This window comes from Ahaetulla prasina, chromosome 4, assembly GCF_028640845.1.
Source record: "Ahaetulla prasina isolate Xishuangbanna chromosome 4, ASM2864084v1, whole genome shotgun sequence".
NCBI lineage: Eukaryota > Metazoa > Chordata > Lepidosauria > Squamata > Colubridae > Ahaetulla > Ahaetulla prasina.
In genome coordinates this window covers 25,363,207-25,382,424 of record NC_080542.1, presented here as the reverse complement: position 1 = coordinate 25,382,424, position 19,218 = coordinate 25,363,207, and the positions used below count along the sequence as shown (strand labels likewise).

The 19,218-nt window shown below is 39.6% G+C and overlaps 1 protein-coding gene across 3 annotated transcripts in view; it reads left to right on the top strand.

The window, feature by feature from the left end:
- BRSK1 (BR serine/threonine kinase 1) overlaps window positions 1-19,218 on the top strand; it is a 63,866-nt gene that overhangs the window by 22,264 nt on the left and 22,384 nt on the right. For 2 of the 3 annotated variants that reach the window (XM_058183227.1, XM_058183228.1), the window contains exons 3-10: window positions 3,268-3,353; window positions 7,339-7,479; window positions 9,959-10,075; window positions 11,493-11,526; window positions 12,976-13,044; window positions 15,205-15,351; window positions 16,001-16,032; window positions 18,482-18,646. In XM_058183227.1, the coding sequence (XP_058039210.1) occupies window positions 3,268-3,353; window positions 7,339-7,479; window positions 9,959-10,075; window positions 11,493-11,526; window positions 12,976-13,044; window positions 15,205-15,351; window positions 16,001-16,032; window positions 18,482-18,646 (791 nt within the window). Of the gene's footprint in view, window positions 1-3,267; window positions 3,354-7,338; window positions 7,480-9,958; window positions 10,076-11,492; window positions 11,527-12,874; window positions 13,045-15,204; window positions 15,352-16,000; window positions 16,033-18,481; window positions 18,647-19,218 lie in introns of those variants that run through there. The other variant, XM_058183226.1, reaches the window with a different exon arrangement.

Sequence of the window (19,218 nt, the reverse complement as noted above, 5' to 3'; positions counted from 1 at the left end):
TAATTAAAAGTTTTGCACAGTGCATAACCTGGTGACGATATCAGGCTACATGATAGGTGAGTATAGGGTTAGCATCCTTGAAAATAATAAACAAAATATTTCTATGTGGTCCTCATATTTTGAAATAATTGGATACAATTCCCTTCCCTTCCCCCCCTCCTCCCTTTCCTCTCTCTTTTCCAACAGTGCATTTGTGGCATGATGCTCTATTCTGGAGCCCATGGATAAATCTTAATATCTCATACATTTGAATAGGATTAAAAACGCTAAGACTACATAACCTAACACCCCGCTTCTTTGTTATAATAACTGTTTATGAGACATGCATGATTACCTGTGTCACAGCTATTCACTATTCATACACTATTCAAATGTTAGTAGTCTGTTTTTGATTACACTAGAATTTCCCCCTCCCGGTGATGTTTAGATTGACTTCCAGATGAATTTCTAATCCTAAATGATGCAATCAAGACCACTACCTGATCCTGCATGCTACAATATCCCTGCTTGATTAAAAGACCCCTCGAGGGAATAGGCAATTTGCATGCATAAATTGCTTCCTTTTCTTTCCTGTTTGTTTATTTATCAAATTCATATGGCCACCCATCCCACAAAGTCACTCTGAGAGGGGTATACAATAAATCTAAAAAGTTTATTAAGAAATATCAGACTTCCATTATTGTAATAATTACTAAAAACATCAAAAAAGCTGTAAAAAATCATCAAACTAAAAATGAAGGAAGAGTAGGTGGAGAGTTGTTAATATTGGTCTAGCTTGAAGGATTCAGATATTGCAAGGGAAACCTTATTTATGCAAAGCAGACCAAGGGCAATAGTTTTCCAAACATCAAATTTATTTATTTATCAAATTTATATAGCTACTCATCTTATCCAAGGTGACTCTAGATAGCATGCAACAATAAAAAGAGATCATAAAAACAGTGAGTGTGTTTATCTATCTATCTATCTATCTATCTATCTATCTATCTATCTATCTATCTATCTATCTATCTATCTATCTCTCATCTATTACAGGAGTGTCAAACTCAAGGCCCGGGGGCTAGATCTGGCCCACGGGAACTTAGATCTGGCCCGCTGGCCTGTCCTGGAAACAGCAAAGGACCAGCAAGCAGTGCTTTTGCCAGGGAAAATGGGCTCCTGAGCTCCATTTTCAACTGTCAGGGCCTCCTGCAATCCTCTGCCAGTGAAAATGGAGCTCGGGAGGGCTGCAGGTGGTGCTCCCAAGCTCCGTTTTCACTGGTAGAGTGTTGCAGGAGGCCATGGCAGTCGAAAACAGAGCTCGAGAGCCTGTTTTTGCTGGCAGAGTGCTCAGGGAACCACAGGTGCCCTCAACACGAGTGATGTCGAGCTGGCCATGCCCACCCTGGCCATGCCCATCCTGCCCCCACCTCCCGAGATCAAACATAACCCTGATGCGGCCCTCAATAAAATTGAGTTTGACACCCCTGATCTATCACATCTGGACATAAACCGTTTCAACTTCTCCCCTCAGAAAGCCACTGTAAGGCATTGCATGCCAAAACAATTAGACACAAAAAGTCTCCACCCCCACCCCAGGCCATCACTCTGCTAAACACCTAATCCCCACAGCACTGTCATATGCCTAAGAATATCTAACCATGTAGTAGGACCGCATTACTATTATCCTCCTCATCTTTCCTATTATCCACTTTTACTGGCATCTTAATGACTATCGCTTTGTTGGTTGTATCTTATGGTTTATGATTGTATCTTATAATTTTCAATTTGTTGCTTATATGTTTATTGAGAGCTTATGCACCGGAGACAAATTCCTTGTGTATCCAATCACACTTGGCCAAAAAGGAATCTTCTCTTCTCTTCTCTTCTCTTCTCTTCTCTTCTCTTCTCTTCTCTTCTCTTCTCTTCTCTATGAAAAGAAGGACTACTGTGTTCCAATATCTCAGGGGGTGTCACAAAGAAGAGGGCTTATAATAATAATAATTATTATTATTATAAGAGCACTTATTCTCCAAAGCACCTGAAGGCAGACAAGAAGCAATAGACGGAAACTAATCAAGAAGAGAAGCAACCTAGAACTGAGAAGAAATTTCTCAGTTGTTGACAGTTAGAACAATTAATCAGTGGAACAACCTGCCTCCAGAAGTTGTGAATGCTCCAACACTGGAAGTTTTTAAGAAGAGATTAGACAATCATTTGTCTGAAATGGTATAAGGTTTCCTACCTGAGCAGGGGGTTGGATTAGAAGACCTCCAAGGTCCCTTCCAACTATGTTATTCAATTCAATTCTATTCTATTCTATCCTATCCCTATCCTTATCTCTATTCCTACTCCTACTCCTACTCCCATTTATTTTTATTTCTATTTCTTTCATCAAACTTCTATATAGCCTATAAGGCGCAAGTAACTAGGAACAGGAGTTGAGATCAAAACACTAAAAGTTTATTACATGCTATTTATATACAATGATCTATTAATAATCAAGGGAATTTGGCGCTAGGTAAGAGTTAACATAATTCACCGGTGGGTGGGTGTTTATGCAATGACAAACTTTAGGGGACATCTTCTATGATAGCTATCTGCAACCATTCCTTCAAGATATTGTGGTTTCGCAGGTTTGATGAATGCATCATCTGGCAGGACAACACAGCCACTCATGATTCAAAGAATTATCAAAACACCAGGGAAAGGGGGTGGGGAACTGGTATATGAAGAAAATAGTAAAATAATATAGTAGGAAGTAAGAGATATGGATATGAGTTGGTGGGAAAAACCCTTGTGTCCATCTGCTCCAGGACACAAACAGAATCAATATTTTATTTTATTGATTTATGTATTAAATTTATATGCCACCCATATCACTGTGACATATAAATACTCAGAATGGGACAATTCACAGCAGCCAACTCAATTCATTGCAGGACAACTTGACATGGTACGGCAATTTAACAATTCAATTTAATTACTTAAAATAAATTTTAATTTTTTTTTAATGTTTGTCCTTCACATTTCATTTGTCCCTATTTTTGCATCCCTTCTTTAATGATTCTATTCCACCATTTCTTTGATACTAGTTAAACTTGTCCCTCAGCGAGTTGTCCCATGGCAAGTTGGTCATGGCAAGTTGTCCCATTAGTTGGTCATGGTGAGCTGGCTGTGGCTAGTTGGCTGTAGCTAGTTGGTCACGGTGAGCTGTCCATGGCTAGTTGGCCATGGCAAATTGTCATAGATCCATAAATATTTTTTCTCTTTTTTCTTCCATTGTAGGTGGAACGGGAAATTGCCATTCTGAAGCTGATTGAACACCCTCACGTACTCAAACTTCATGATGTCTACGAGAACAAAAAATACTTGTAGGTATTTATTGGCAGATGGCCTCCCACTTGCAAATGGGGCCCTGGATACATACCTGCCAAAGTGAAATACAGGTAGTCTTTGACTTACAACAGTTCATTTAGCGACCGTTCGGAGTTCCAATGGCACTGAAAAAAGTGACTTACGACTGTTTTTCACGCTCATAACCATTGCAGTATCCCCATGCTCACACGAACAAAATCAGACACTAAGCACTGACTCGTATTTATGAAGGTTGCAGTGTCCTGTGGTCATGTGATCACCTTTTGTGACCTTCTGACAAGCAAAGTCCATGGGGAAGCCGAGTTCACTTAACAACCACGATACTAACTTAACAACTGCAGTGATTCACTTAGCAACTATGGCAAGAGAGGTCATAAAATAGGGCACAACTCATTTAACAACTATCCCACTCAGCAACAAAATATTTTAGGTTCAATTGTGATCAAAGTCAAAGACTACCTGTAGTTCTTTCTACAAATTTGCCACATTCCAACCTGGAACATTATAATCTCTTTCCATAGATTTGCTTGCTGAGGATTCTACATTCAGGAGAAATGTGAGGCCTTCTTTCCAGTCATACATGTAGCTATAGGGATTACAACTCTAGACTTATAAAAATATGAATTGATACATAAATACATAAATACAATAACATACAGATTGGACAATGTGAAGATTGTAGTTTGAGTTTAAAATTATTGCAAATACTGTATTTTTCGGAGTATAAGACGCACCTTAGTTTTTGGGGAGGAAAATAAGAAAAAAGCTGATTGGCAGGTGGATTAGTCTCCTGGAATACCCCCAATCAGCTTTTCCCAGAGGTGAATTTTAGTAACAGGTTCCTTGGTTGTGAGCTCTTGCTTTTTTTTGCGGGGGGGGGGGGGGTTCTGCCTCTGAAAGCCTCCAAAACAGAACTTCAGAAAAAAAAAGCCTCTGAAGCTCTGTTTGGGAGCTTCTTTTCTGAAGCTCTGTTTGGGGCTTTTTTTCTGAAGCTCTGGGTTGTTTTTTTCTGAAGCTCTGTTTGGAGGCTTCTTTTCTGAAGCTCTATTTGGGAGCTTCTTTTCTGAAGCTTCTTTCAGCCTCTGAAACCTCCCTTTGAGAAGCTGGGTAGGGCTACATTCAGAGTATAAGACGCACCCAGCTTTTCACCCTCTTTTTTTGGGGGGGAAAGGTGCATCTTATACTCCAAAAAATACAAGTAATTGCTAAAGGCTACTAATCAATGTGGTGAAACAGCCCTGGATTAGCACAATGTGTAAAATCATTAAATACCCATCTTCCCCAATCACTATAGTTCAATGTTCTCATGTTCTTAACCACAATGTTGCTTGCAACAAACTTACATGAGATACCACTCAGGTATTATTATTCTACCTTCCCAATACCTTCTTCTTGATGTTTGATGTTCTTACGCCATACACAGAAGAGTAAGATTGGCCATTGAGGGTTACTTCAACATTTGCCATGGGATAGTATCATTTCCACGCTTGCAACGGAATAGTTTAGTGGGCTCAGAAAAACGGTTGAAGCATCCACGGCTCTATGAGCAAAAAGGAACAGCTTGACGTTCAAGAAGAACAGACAGAAGGCTCCCATCACAGCTGGCCACCTGCTTAACGTCTGTTGTCTGAGGCAATGACCTCATCTATCCAAAGATAGGGCCAGTTTTGGTACTTCTCCTTCAAGGCAGACAAGTTAAAATGTAATAAACAATAGCCAAAGACGTGTAGTTTTATGGAGCTGTTCTGAAGTGGATTCTTAAGGCTTTTTTTCCCCCTTCATTCATCCCAAAGCATTTACCAATCCAATTACACTCTTCACTCCCAACAGATTGAGGCTATCTCCACCCTCATCCTTGAATTTATATGTGGCATTCTTTGAATGGGGAGGGAGAGAAGATAGTGGAAGACAGGAAATAACCATTTCCTCCAATTTTGCTAAAGTAATTGAAATTCAAAAGCTTGGTTTCTGGAAAGGTTCAGGACCAATAAAAAGAAAGGAGTTGTGTTCCCATCTGCTTCTGAAATTCTGGCACAAAGCGACAGTTTCCTAGGTGGAAGATATTTGTATTTCTCTTGGGTGTGAATGCTGCCAGAATGGCAGAGCCAGTGTGTGTGAGAGAGGGGGGGAGGGAGAGGGAGAGAGAGAGAAATTGCAGGATAGCTGTCCAACATACCAGGCGGTGCCAGACCAGTGGCATTCTCTACATATAAGCTTTCTTTGTCATCCTCTTCTGAATCAATGGGAGGAGATATAAAGAAAGAGACAAAGCCATAGGATAAAGAGAGTGCATGGGAATATATATATATGTGTGTGTGTATGTGTGTATTAGGGCTAAAATTGGGGAGAGGTATTATAAAACTTCTGACTAGATTTCCAGCTTTCATTTTAAGTTACGTAGCTTATCTTTGCCCAGTCTAAGAGGTGTAGTTTATCACAGCCAGTGGTTTTCCAAGCTATGCTAGTCTTTTTTTATATATTGTTATTAAAATAAACATTTATTTATTTTATTCATAAAAATTCAGCCAAACGACATTGAAAATGCCACATTTCAGGTTCAACTTTGATATGTTTCTAACTTTAATCCTTGAAAATTCTCTCTTAATCATAATCCTCACTACTTATTTACTCCGCTGGAAGTTTAATTGGCTTTAATGGGAGTAATTCCCTTGTACTGATACTGATATACGGATGTGTCAGTCTTTGGAATTCAGTCCCATCAACACTGCAGAATTTTAAATTAACTTTCAAATTAAACCTGCCTAAAATTACAGTGTTCCAACTGAGGAACAGACTACTGTCCCAATGGAAAGCTCATTCTTATCAAAAACAGTACAAAACTGTATGTCGAAATGCCAAGTGTGAGAGTCGTGCTCATGTACAGGTAATCCTTGACTTATGACCAATCGCTTAATAACCGTTCAAAGTAACAGAGAATTCAAAAAACGAAAGTATGATCTTGTTTTGAAGTTCTGATATCCACACACACTTCTCCTCCCCTCTACCACAGTAAAATGGCTGCATTTAGAAATGTTTGCAGCACCCCATGGTCACGCGACTGAGTTTTACAACATTTTTGCAGGAAACCAGCATTTTACTTCTGGTTTCATAGTGATCTCAAACGTGTTTTTTTCAAAAAGCAACTGGACTGTTTTTTCCTTGGGGAAGAAGAACAAAATGTTTCGTTTCTCATTCTCATTCCATTCCATCCTGCCCCCCACCCAACCCCAATCATAACTGATGACATTTCTTAGATGAGAAACAAAACCTTTTATTCCTCTTCCTCAAGGAAAAAACAGTCCAGGTGCTTTTTGAAAGAGAACCTTTGAGACAACTGTGATCTGGATGACTGAAAACCTTCACAGACAATTCATAATGAACAATGGGTTTGTTTAACGGCTGTGGTGTTTGCTTAACAACTGCCGCAAAAGAGATTCTAAAATCAGGTCCATCCATGTGTTGACCTGCTTTATGTCCATTTTGACTTAGGACTGAAATCGTGGGCTCAATTACGGCCATAAGTCGAGAACCACCTGTATTTGGCTGCCTATGCAAGAAACACATTTTAGGAAGCCAAGGCCAGACACACTCAGCTGCCATCCAGCCACCCATGTACAGCTAACTGTATACAATATTTATTAAACAGAAGTTTTTCCTATGAAAAATGTAGTCCTGGCTTGAATGAGCTCTGCTTGTTCTCTGTTTGAGGTTGTGTAGCAGTTGGCGATTCAATCATGGCGAAGCAATATAAAATATTTTGAATTCTTCATCTCCCCCCCCTTCTCCTTTTCTTTTTAACTCTCAAGATCAAATGTTACATCTCTCTTTCTCTTTTTCATTTTCTTTGCAAAGAAAATGGCTTTGCCTTATTTTGAATGGAATCTGAGTTTGCTCCCATGGTGGTCTGATAGATTTTCAATTTCTTTTTAATTCTTGTCCTTGCTTCTTGGTCATGCTGTCTCTGGACTTCTAATGCGTTAGGTACCTCGTCTTGGAACATGTCTCAGGAGGTGAACTTTTCGATTACTTGGTGAAGAAAGGCCGTCTGACCCCCAAGGAAGCTAGGAAGTTTTTCCGACAAATTGTCTCGGCTTTGGATTTCTGCCACAGCTATTCTATATGGTGAGCTGACTATTGTGTTATTATGAGCTGTTACAATATCTCGTTTTGTTCCTGCAGGAAAAGAAAGAAAAACATTTTTCTTTTTGGTTTATTTTTCTCTATTGTCTTGTGGTTCCCCCTCTTTTGTTATTTGTGTTCTATTGATTTTTTTTTATTGTGTCTCTAGTTTTTATGCTACCGGCCACTTTATATTATCATTGATAAAGAAAATCAATACTTATTATAGTAATTATTGTTCCTTCTCCCATCCCTGGATTCTATTGATAATTGAAATGCCAATTTACTCTTTATTAAAGTACATGTTTCCTTAGGTCACCAGATGATTTCTTCATCTTTTGATCACAGCATAATATGTAAATATTGGGAGTGGATGCTTTTTCTGGCAAAATGTAATATCTAATAAATTCAGTGGTTTCCATACTTCCGTAGTTTAAGTTCCATCCAGTCAAAGTTCTAAAGATTTCATTAACATTTCGATAACTTATCTGACATCCCATTTATCACTTCTTGCCAGGCTCCCAAGAACCGAGAACAACACATTGAGTTACTTCTGAGTATTTTCCTTTATTGTTCCTCACCCGTAAGCAGAAGTCTTGCCAAACTAAAGCAACTAGTTGCATCACTATAGATATACAGCTAATCTCTGGGTTACGAGCGTTCATTTAGCGCCCATTTGAAGTTACAAGATAAGCACCTCCTAGTGTTTATAAGCAAGTCCCAAAATTATGAATGTTGCAGCACCACAACAATTGTTTGCCCTTACGAACGACTGCACATCTGCAACATTCCCCCTATTTCCCCTTCCCCCTTCCCCACAACTGCTTCTCCCTCCCATCCTGCTGCTCAGGAATCATTTATCTTACAAGATTTGTCACCTCTCTGCCACACGGTTACTTTACTTTTGAGGGAGAATTGATGAAAGCTCCTGGGTGCCCTAATATTTCTCAAGTTCAGAGGCACCCATCCTCTTTTGCTGTTTGTTGCTCATAAGCTATCAGTCAAATCATGGAAAACATGAAATGCAGTCTTCCTGATGGCCCCGCAGTTCTATATTCCCTCCTGGCTGAATTTGATCTCACTTGTTTGGTGTAAGCCCAGTGGTGAAATTCAAATTTTTTTACTACCAGTTCTGTGGGCGTGGTGTGGTGGGCGTGGTGTGGCTTGGTGGGCATGACTTGTTGGGCATGGCAGGGGAAGGATACTGCAAAATCTCCATTCCCACCCCACTTCAGGGGAAGGATATTGCAAAATCCCCATTCCCTCCCCACTTTTGGGGCCAGCCAGAGGTGGTATTTGCCGGTTCTCCAAACTACTCAAAATTTCCGCTACCAGTTCTTCAGAACCTGTCAGAATCTGCTGAATTTCACCCCTGTGTAGGCCTCTATGTAAGCTTTGAAGTCATCTCTATTCCTGGCTTTATTTAACTTAGAATATGTATAGTTTAACCCTTTTAAAAAAATAATTTATGTTGACTCTTGTGGCTTTGTAAAAGCACATCTCTGAACCACGGGTTATACATTGTTTTGAATTTATGAATGAATAGTTGGAAAATATATTAGCATACAGCACATCTGAGAAAAATATTTTCCAAACCAATACATTTTATAAAATCACAATTCTAGTTTGCAGTTTCATTGAGGAGGAAGAACAGATGAGACATTGAATGGAGCTAACTTGGCACTCTTGGGATTAATACTTTCAGAAGTTGTTAATCCAAATACATCAGACAATACTGCTTGTTCTATACACTACATAGAGAAACCTGTTGACTTTTAATGCTCCCTACAAAATTAGCAAGGGAATCTAGTGAGATATCTGATGTATCAAGTATATGTTACCAGGCATTTGCCTTTGACTGTGTTCATATGCATTCTAATGTAAGGCTACCAAATCTGAATTGCAAAACTCCTGACAACCAGATTTTCTACTATTTAATATTGTTTAATATTGTAATATAAGCTAAATCTGGTAGCCTAACCCAAACTCATGGTTTTCTTCCCCATGGTTTCCTAAATTTACCAAATTTTATTGGATCATACGGCATAATAAGCCATTAACATAAATTATAATACATAATGCATTAGGATAAACTGAGTTCATTACTTGTCAGCATTATTATGCAAACAATGTCTTATTCCTCTGGGTTCAAATAATGCAAGATCTTGAGAATGGTGGGGTCCTTGAGTTGCAATAGATTTCATAATCGTGGAGCCGCAAGTCATACAATATTCAGTACAGCACTTGCATATCACTTAAGTAAACAAAATAACCCTTAATCTGTACTTCGGCACTGCTTAAAGTGTGTATGGGGGGGAGGGGAGTACTTAATACTGATCTAATACCTCCCACTGGGTTGAGAGCCATTCATGTAATAACTTCAAGGGATTTAGTGGTACAAGTTCACACATGTTTGTGTATGTGCATGCCCATGAGCTCTGCCACTGATCACTCTCCATGGGTTTTGTTTGGACTACTTCAGCCACCGAGACTTGAAACCTGAGAATTTATTGCTGGATGAGAAGAACAACATTAGGATTGCAGATTTCGGCATGGCCTCCCTGCAGGTCGGAGATAGCCTGCTGGAAACAAGTTGTGGGTAAGCCATCCTCAGAACAGAGTCATGTTGGCCTGTGATGCTGAGGGAAGTAAATATAAGCATATATATATATTTGTTTTCTGAGGTTTTCGCGGGTGTTTGTGTGTAGGTCTTTGGTTATTCGGGTTTTCTCCCGCGTAAAATTGGACACTTCCAATTTTACGCGGGAGAAAACCCGAATAACCAAAGACCTACACACACACACACACACACACACACACACACACACACACACACACACACACATATATATATATGAAGAAGAAAAGAAAAACAATATGACAGGAACGGTAGGCACGTTTGTGCACTTATGCACGCCCCTTATGGTCCTCTTAGGAATGGCTCCTTGCATGGGTTGATTCACACATTATTGCAAGAATACCAACGTGTCCAATGTAGTGGACATGTAAAAAGTTAAATGGGAAGGAAATATATGCCTGGGAACCTTGGTAAGCTGTTCCTTGACTTTAGATGGAAATGCTGTCACATATTACTATTGTCATTGAAATGTAAGTGAATCAGAAATATCTGCTCTTACTTGATATTTGAAATGTGAATTGCTGCTTTGCTTGCAAGTAGAGAGGCGAATTCATCAAAGATCTGCCGTATGTAGGACAGAAGACGTTTTCCATCAATGAAAATATAAATCATATATTCTTGGATGTGGAAACTCTTTGCGGAACATCCTCCCATTCTACCCCAAATTTATGGTCTTAGAACATTCACAGGGGATGAGTTTCAGCCAACAGATGTAGCCAACTGCACCACCCTTGGCTCCTTTGTGCAACGATGGTGCTTTTTTCTTAAAACGAATGACATCTGTTAAGGAAGTTGATTCCGTAGCGCTAGAATCCCTACCAAGATTTTTCCTTCCTTACAACTATAAATTAGTTTTAAAAAGTCATTCCCACAATTCCTAATTGTGTAAATGTCAAGTTTAGCTTTGTCTTCATATTTCTGGGCTAGGAGATAAGGATTTCATTTGATGGCTGTCAAATGAAAGGGACATATTTTTCTCTAGTGGGAAGGAAGAAAAGATTCTATTACTTCTAGAGATGTGGGGAAGTTGCTGAAGAAGCCACTTGTGTTAGACGTGGAATGGCCTAGAATGGTCTTCTCCAGACCACATGCGTTCAGCTGCAATTTTGAGCAATTCCCATCTAGTGGGGTAATTGACCACTCCAGAATTGACTCGAGAACGCCAAGGAAGTTTTGTCCTGGAACCCGAAACCCACCAAACATGTAAAAGTCAAGGATTCCCACAATCCATCTTAGACTGGGAGGGGTGGTATATTTCACAGGCTTCTCCTCACATGCTTGTTGAACCCATGGCCCTTGGGTTAGCTTTCTTTGGCGTTTCACTCTTCCTATCTCTGTGTCTTTCTCTTTCTTTTCTGCCCCCAATGCTGGGCTGCAGTTCTCCTCACTATGCATGTCCAGAGGTGATTAAGGTAAGGACTCAGGCCTAGTGCCCTCCCCTTATCTTTGTTGGTATCTGATTTCCCCCACCCCGTCCAATAGATAAGGTTAAGGAGCCCCTCAAAATATACTTTATTCTGCTTCAATTGGCTCTTCAATTGGAACAATTATATATTATATACTTGCGGCCATCCATCTAGAACTACAACTCTCAGCATTCATCCTTCACCTTAAGGACCACTGGGAGTTGTAAGTTAAAAAGATCCAGAGGGTCACATCAGATTGTAAAGATCAACACACCTAAGTTTCAGAGTATGACACAATATTTCAGACCATTCAAACAAATATTTTTAATAATTTAAATAACATATATTGGTTTGAGTTGAAATTGCACTCCAAATACAGAAGGTAGAAACTAAATCTTTCTAAAGTTATACAGGTAGTCCTTGGCTTGTGACCATAACTGAGCCTGGAATTATGGTCATAAGTCATACCAGTCATTAAGCAGGTCACCATGTAGTTGTGCCTGATTTTGCAACCTTTTTTTGCAGTGGTTGTTAAATGAATACATTGCCCACAATGGGCCTTTTTTGTTCAAACCAGAAGTAAATACCACTTTCTGTCAAAAACCATTGTAAATTTCTGTTATGTGACTGTGAGACACTGCAAAGGCTGTAAATGGAGGCCAATTGCCAAGTGCCCACAATGTGACCACATGTCTGCAGGGCGGCGGGTGGGTGGTGGTGGGAGGCTGTCAGAACTTTGAATCCATCAAAAATTTAACCTGTCATAAATCAAGGACTACCTGTGATTAAATTCTTTTAGTTATTATATATGCACGCACTTTCATGCACCATGAATATATATAATTCTAGTCTCATCAAACACCTGATCCAGATTTATACTGATTTCCTTCTCCCAGCTAGTAAGAATATTTTGAAGTTAGAGGAAATAAACTCTATGCATTCTCAAGAACATTGCTGGGGATCTCAATTCTGTTTGAGTTTCTGTGACTGTTTATATATAGGCTGAAACTTAGATTCTGCTGGGCAAGGGCACTATTCTAATTTTTTTTAAAAAAATACTGGAAAAACCAATAACAGGAAATCAGAGGAAAAGAAATCCCCAGGTCCACATAGATTTCCAAGGAATGTCAACCTAATATATGGTGATAAGATTTTGCAAACTCTCCTTAATCAGAAAGTAACTTTCCCTTGGGTATCTGGACTGGAGGTCTCTTTCCTTTATCTCTCTTCCCAAATAGGACACAGTGAAGAACAGCTATCATTTTAGTGGGTTTTTTTTAATTATTTCATATTATATACCAGTAATAGTTATCCCACTTTGCAGTTGCTCTTAATGCTTGGAAAAACCTCCCGCCCACACTTCAAATGTCTTATTTTTCATTGATTCATGAAATCTTCTCCCTCCCCTCCCCAAACTAGTTATCAAGCCCCCAATTTCTGCTTCTTGCTCTTTAGGGGGAGAAGTACGATGGACGTCGTGCAGACATGTGGAGTTGTGGTGTCATCCTCTTTGCCCTCCTGGTGGTAAGTTTGTCCCACAAATGTTTGCTCACTCCTGGCAGAGAGCATTTAATCCCCCATTTAGTTATACTGCCTTCTGCCCAAGGGATCCATTTAAATTAGGGGAGGTGAACTATGGCCCTTTTATGACAAGGACGTCAACTCCAAGAATTACCAACTTAAACAACTGCAGTGATTCACCTAACAATCGTGGCAAGAAAGAGTGTAAAATGGGGCAAAATTAACTTAACAAATGCCACACTAACCAACAAAAAACTGGGGCTCAATTGTGGTCGTAAGTCAAGGACTATCTGCAGTAGTTATAACTTTTTTTATTATTATTATTTACTAAATTTATATACAGGTAGTCCTTGATTTATTACCACAATTGAGCCAAAATTTCTGCTGCTAAGCGAAAGGATTTGTTAAGTAAATTTTGCTGTTTTATGATCTTTCTTGCCACATTTGTTAAGTGAATCACTGCAGTTGGTAAGCAACACAGTTGTAAAGTGAATCTGGCTTCCCCATTGACTTTGCTAGTCAGAAGGTTGCAAAAGATGATCCCATGACCCAGGGACTGCAACGGTCATAAATATGAGTCAGTTGTCAAGCATCCAAAATTTGATCACGTGACCATGGGGATGCGACAGAGGTTGTGTGAAAAACAGTCATAACTCACTTTTTTCAGTGCTAACTTTGAATGTCACTAAATGAACTGTTGCAAATCAAGAACTACTTGTACTGGCCAATTCCCAGTGATTCCGATTGTTGTCCTGAGAATGTTTGACCTGAGGGAGGTAGAAATCAAAGGGAGAGAGAAAGATTAATAAAGGAGATGAGGGCAAAAGGACCAATATGTTTAAACAGTATTTTGACATTTACATCTAGTCCTTGATTTACGACTACAATTGGGATCAGAATCTCCATTGCTTAGCAAGGCAGTTGCTAGGTGAGCTGTGCCTGATTTTATGACCTTTTTGGCCATGGTTGTTAAACAAATCACTGCAGTTAAATGCATCATGGGGTCATTAACTGCATCCAGTTTTGGTCATCGCATTAGAAAAAAAGTGTTGAGTATTTGGAAAAAGTGCAAAAAAGAGCAACTAAGATGATTAAAGTCCTAGAGACCAAAATATATGAAGAACGGTTGCAGGATTTGGGTTTGGCCAGTCTGGAGAAAAGAAGGACTTTTAGAAGTGACTTGATAGCGGTATTTCAATATTTGAAAGGCTGCCATAAAGAGGATCTGGTTCCAAAGCACCAGAGGGCAGGACAAGAAACAATGGATGGAAACTAATCAAGGAGAGAAGCAACCTGGAACTAAGGAGAAACCTCCTAACAGTGAGAACAATTCACTAATAAACCAGGCTCGCCTTCAGAAGTTGTGGATGCTTCATCACTGGAGGTTTTTAAGAAAGGACTGGACAGTCACTTGTCTGAAATGGTATAGGGTCTCCTGCTTGAGCAGGCCCAGGTGTCTTCTATAAGCAAAGCCAATGGGGGAAGCTGAATTTGAATCAGAATCAGAATCAAGCTTGGAAGAGACCTTGGAGGTCTTCTGGGCTAGAAGACCTGGACTAGAAGACCTCTAAGGTCCCTTCTAGCTCTATTCTGATTCTGATTCAAATTCAGCTTCCCCCATTGGCTTTGCTTATAGAAGACATCTGGGGAGGTGACAAATGGTGATCCCATGACTTTGAGATCTGCACCACAATGTAAATATATGATGATTGCCGAATGACTCACAAGGTCACTCAGTGGCTAAGACACTGAGCTTGTCAATCAGAAAGTTTGGCGGTTGAAATCCCTAGGTTTCCTGCGTGAGCAGGGGGTTGCACTAGATGACCTCCAAGGTCCCTTCCAACTCTGTTACTGTTACCAATGCCTGAATTCTGATTACATGACCATGGTTGTAACTTCAAACAAATAGTTGTAACCAGTGGTGGGATTCAGCCGATTCGCACCACTTCGGGAGAACCGGTTGTTAACTTTCTGAGCAGTTTTGCAAACTGTTTGTTGGAAGAAATCATTAGGCCAGAGAACCGGTTGTTAAATTACTTGAATCCTACCACTGGTGGTAACTCAAGGACTACCTGTAATGTTAACCCAAGTAATTCCTGCAAAACCTGAAATCTGAAGGAGTTTTTGTAGTGTCTTAATTTCTTTCACTCTTTTCTCCTGCAGGGGGCGCTACCCTTTGATGATGACAACCTACGGCAGCTTTTGGAAAAAGTGAAACGTGGGATTTTTCACATGCCCCATTTCATTCCGCCAGACTGTCAGAATCTCCTGCGGGGCATGATTGAGGTGGAGCCAGAGAAACGCCTCAGTGTGAGTCATCCTGTGGTTCCCAAGACTGGGAGAAATGGAGGGAGGAGCAGGCTTGGACGGTGAAGTGGAGCAGGATAGAGGGCTCTGAGCCTCTGGGTAGCACCATTTCAGATTGCAAGTAGGAGTCCCTGTTCCCCCCGACTCCCCACCCCGGTCGGGATGGGCCACTCTTGAATATAAGAATGGGATACGCTTGTCACAAATGTCTATGAAACAGTAGGAAATAGAATAGAACAGAACAGAAATAGAATATACTATAGAACTGAACAGAATAAATAGAATAGAACAGAATAGTTCTTTAATGGCTAAGTGTGACTAGATACACAAGGAATTTGAGAAGATTTGAGTTAGAATTCTTCCCTGATATGGTCAATTTTTATATGATCTGTTTGGATTGAAATTTAATTAGGATTTGATTGAAACAATTGAGTGTAGGTAATACTGTTCCCTTTTGAGAGTCAGTTAATGTTTTATGTTTATTTTAATATACTGAATGTCTGAAGATAAGGGCACCTTATTATTAACACATGTTTTAATGATGAGTGATAGTGATGGATAGAGCAGTCATGGTTTGTAACTTTTTGAAAAAATTAATATTTGTAAAAAGGAGCCTAATGCTAGTTTATTTTTCTCCATGTGGTGGCTTTAGCTGGAACAGATTCAGAAACATCCATGGTTCTTGTGAGTATTTCCAGACTGCCTTTTATTTCCAGCTGATTCTCTTTTTCCCTTGTTTGACGAGATCTCAGGAAAGATCAAGCTCTCAGTAATTTTTGCCTTCACTTACCAGAGGTGAGGGAAGGTTTCTTAGAGAGACAAGATATGAGCAGAAATCCCAACATCCCACTCTACCACTGTCATTGTTGTCTACACCAGGGGTCTCCAATCCTGGCAACTTTAAGACTTGTAGACTTCAATTCCCAGAGTTCCTCAGCCAGTGAACTCTGGGAGTTGAAGTCCACAAGTCTTAAAGTTGCTAAGGTTGGAGACCCCTGGTCTAGATAGAGGTGAGTCCCATTGTGGCTCTTCAGAAATCAACAACCTCAGCCAGCATGACCAACAGAGAGGAATATCGGGACCTATTGTTTACCAGAAGATAACTCCTTGGTTTTTGAGGTTCCACCTTAAAATGTTCTTTCAATTTAGTTTTCTATCTAAAAGAGCAAAAAGCTTTAATAAACATAAAAGTGAATACATGTAGTCCTTGACTTACAACCATTTGTTTAGTGACAATTCAAAGATACAATGGCACTGAAAAATAGTGACATGACCAGTTCTCACATTTACAATCTCCACAATCACGGGAACAAAATTCTGGCACATGGCAACTGTCATGTATTTGCAATGGTTGCAGGGATTCTGGGATTGCCATTTACAACCTTCCTAGGGATTTTTTGACAAGCAAAATCAATGGGGGGAAGCCGCATTCATTTAACAACCTTGTGATTTACTTAACTTCAGTGATTCACTTAAGAACCCTGGCAAAAAGGGTCATAAAATGGGACATGACTCATTTAACAACTGTCCTGTTAGCAACAAAAATTTTGGGGCCCTCTGTCCTTGTAGGTCAAGGACTACCTGTAATTATATTTATTTAACTATATATGAGCCGTAATGATTCTAAAACATTACTGTAGAATTTTAAAAAATGCGTTTTCAATATATTATGTGTTCATGAGAAATTGACTAAATGTAGACTGTTGTGATCTATATAGTTATTAACCTTTGGGAAAAATGTATCAGGTGTACAGATAAGGTTCCCATAAGTACGGTCTTTGGTAACCTGGCTGTGCTGCATAGACTTAACCAGTGGTGAAATCCTCCGAGGTCTGCCACCAGTTCACTGCACATGCTCAGTGCTCACCAAATGTGCAGTTTGACCACATGCGCAGTGTGTGCCAAGCACCGGTATTTCTGACGATCAGCTGTGCCACGTGATTCAGATGAACCGGTAGCATTTTTTTACTACCGGTTTGCCCAAACTGGTAGCTTTTATTACTACCAGTTCACCCAAACTGGTGCAAACCGGTAGCATTTCACCCCTGAACTTAACCCAACTTTTCCATTAATACATATTTCTTGGGAAGAACATGGGCTTCCGATTCCAGTCTCTTACATGGCCAGTTAAGCCTCAAACTCAGAAGAGTTATATAATTAATGCTTAAAATAATTATAATTTAAGTAAATAACTAAATAAATAAATTAATTTAATATAATTTAAGTAAATAACTAAATATAATACTTAAATATAATTTAAGTAAATAATTAAATAAATAAATTAAAGGTGCCTTATCCGGCTGCTGCTTTTATAGGCAGATTTTTACAGAAAAGCAAGTAACAAATATTGGGGCTAAATCAGCAAACTGAACCAATATATATATCTATTTATTAAACTAATTTATATAGCTGCCCAATTCACACATGGTGAATTTGGGCATCGTACAGCATTAAAAATCCACAGTTAAAAAAATCACTATTTATCCCCACCCCCACTCTGTGGCAAAATTAGAATCAAACAAGCTACTTGATTGCCTCTAAATGACAGAACTATGTCTTCAAGGCCTTGCAGAAACGAAACAAGGTGGGAGCCAATCCTATCTCTGGGGAAATAATGTTCCAGAGGGAGGGAGCCACCACAGAGAAGGCCCTTTTCCTAGGTCCTACCAAATGTACGTCCTTAATAGTTGGGATCCATAACATGCTCTGCCTTTCTGCTCTGGTGGGCTGGATAGTTGAAAGACTGGATAAATGGCAAGGATATATCTTATTTCCAAATCTTTATGAACTTGACGTTGAGAAATCTACCAATTGTCTTCACTTCCCTGAAAAATGAGTCATTTTTGACAATGTTAGAATGATTAACCAGTGGAACAACTTGCCTCCAGAGGTTGTAAATGCTCCAACACTGGAAGTTTTAAAGAAGAGATTGGATAACCATTTGTCTGAAGTGGTGCAGGGTTTCCTGCCTAAGCAGGGGGTTGGACTAGAAGACCTCCAAGGTCCCTTCCAGCTCTATTTCTATTTCGAAAGGCTTTTGTCAGAGGTCTTGACTCTTTTTATCCCACCTTTCAGGATTTTAACAGGGTGATGTCTTACTTTTATCTGATTTACACACTACGTCTTCTTCCAGGGGAGGGAAGAATGAACCAGAACCAGAACAACCGATCCCTCGGAAGGTAGCAATTCGACGGATTCAGTCAGTCAGTGAACTGGACCCTGATGTGTTGGATAGCATGCACTCGTTGGGATGTTTCCGTGATAAGAACAAGCTAAAGCAAGAGTTGCAAAATGAAGGGTGAGGAACTGGGGTGTGTGGTTGAATGCGGCAGTAAGAACCTTTCCTAAGCTTTGCTCCTTATGCTGAGGAGATGCAGTGTTCTAAGTCCTTTTCATGAGATTTAAAAAAGATGATTTGTGGTCTTATTGGGAGAACTGTCTTCTCAATCATCCATGTCATGATTGTCCCAAAGATGTTTTTTTCTTTTTTTTATTAAAATAGTTTTACAACAATTAAATTTTTCCCCCCTCCCCCCCTCCCTCCTAAACCCCCCTCCCCCCCCCGGACTTCCCGGAGCAAACACAAGGTATAGTTCCTTAAACAAAACATTCATACATTAAATTTTTAAAATCTAACACAATTATAGTCTTTCTCTCTCACATAACCTGACTTCTTCCATTAAAATCAAAAATAACATCCTTCATTCAAAAGCGATCCGAAATTTCTTAATCTGATATCTATTTTGAATATAATCAATCCAGTTCTTCCATTCATTTAAATATTTTTCTTGAGTACTGTCTTTCAAGAAGGCTGAGATTTTAGCCATCTCAGCCAAATTGGAAACTTTCAATATCCATTCTTCTATTGTG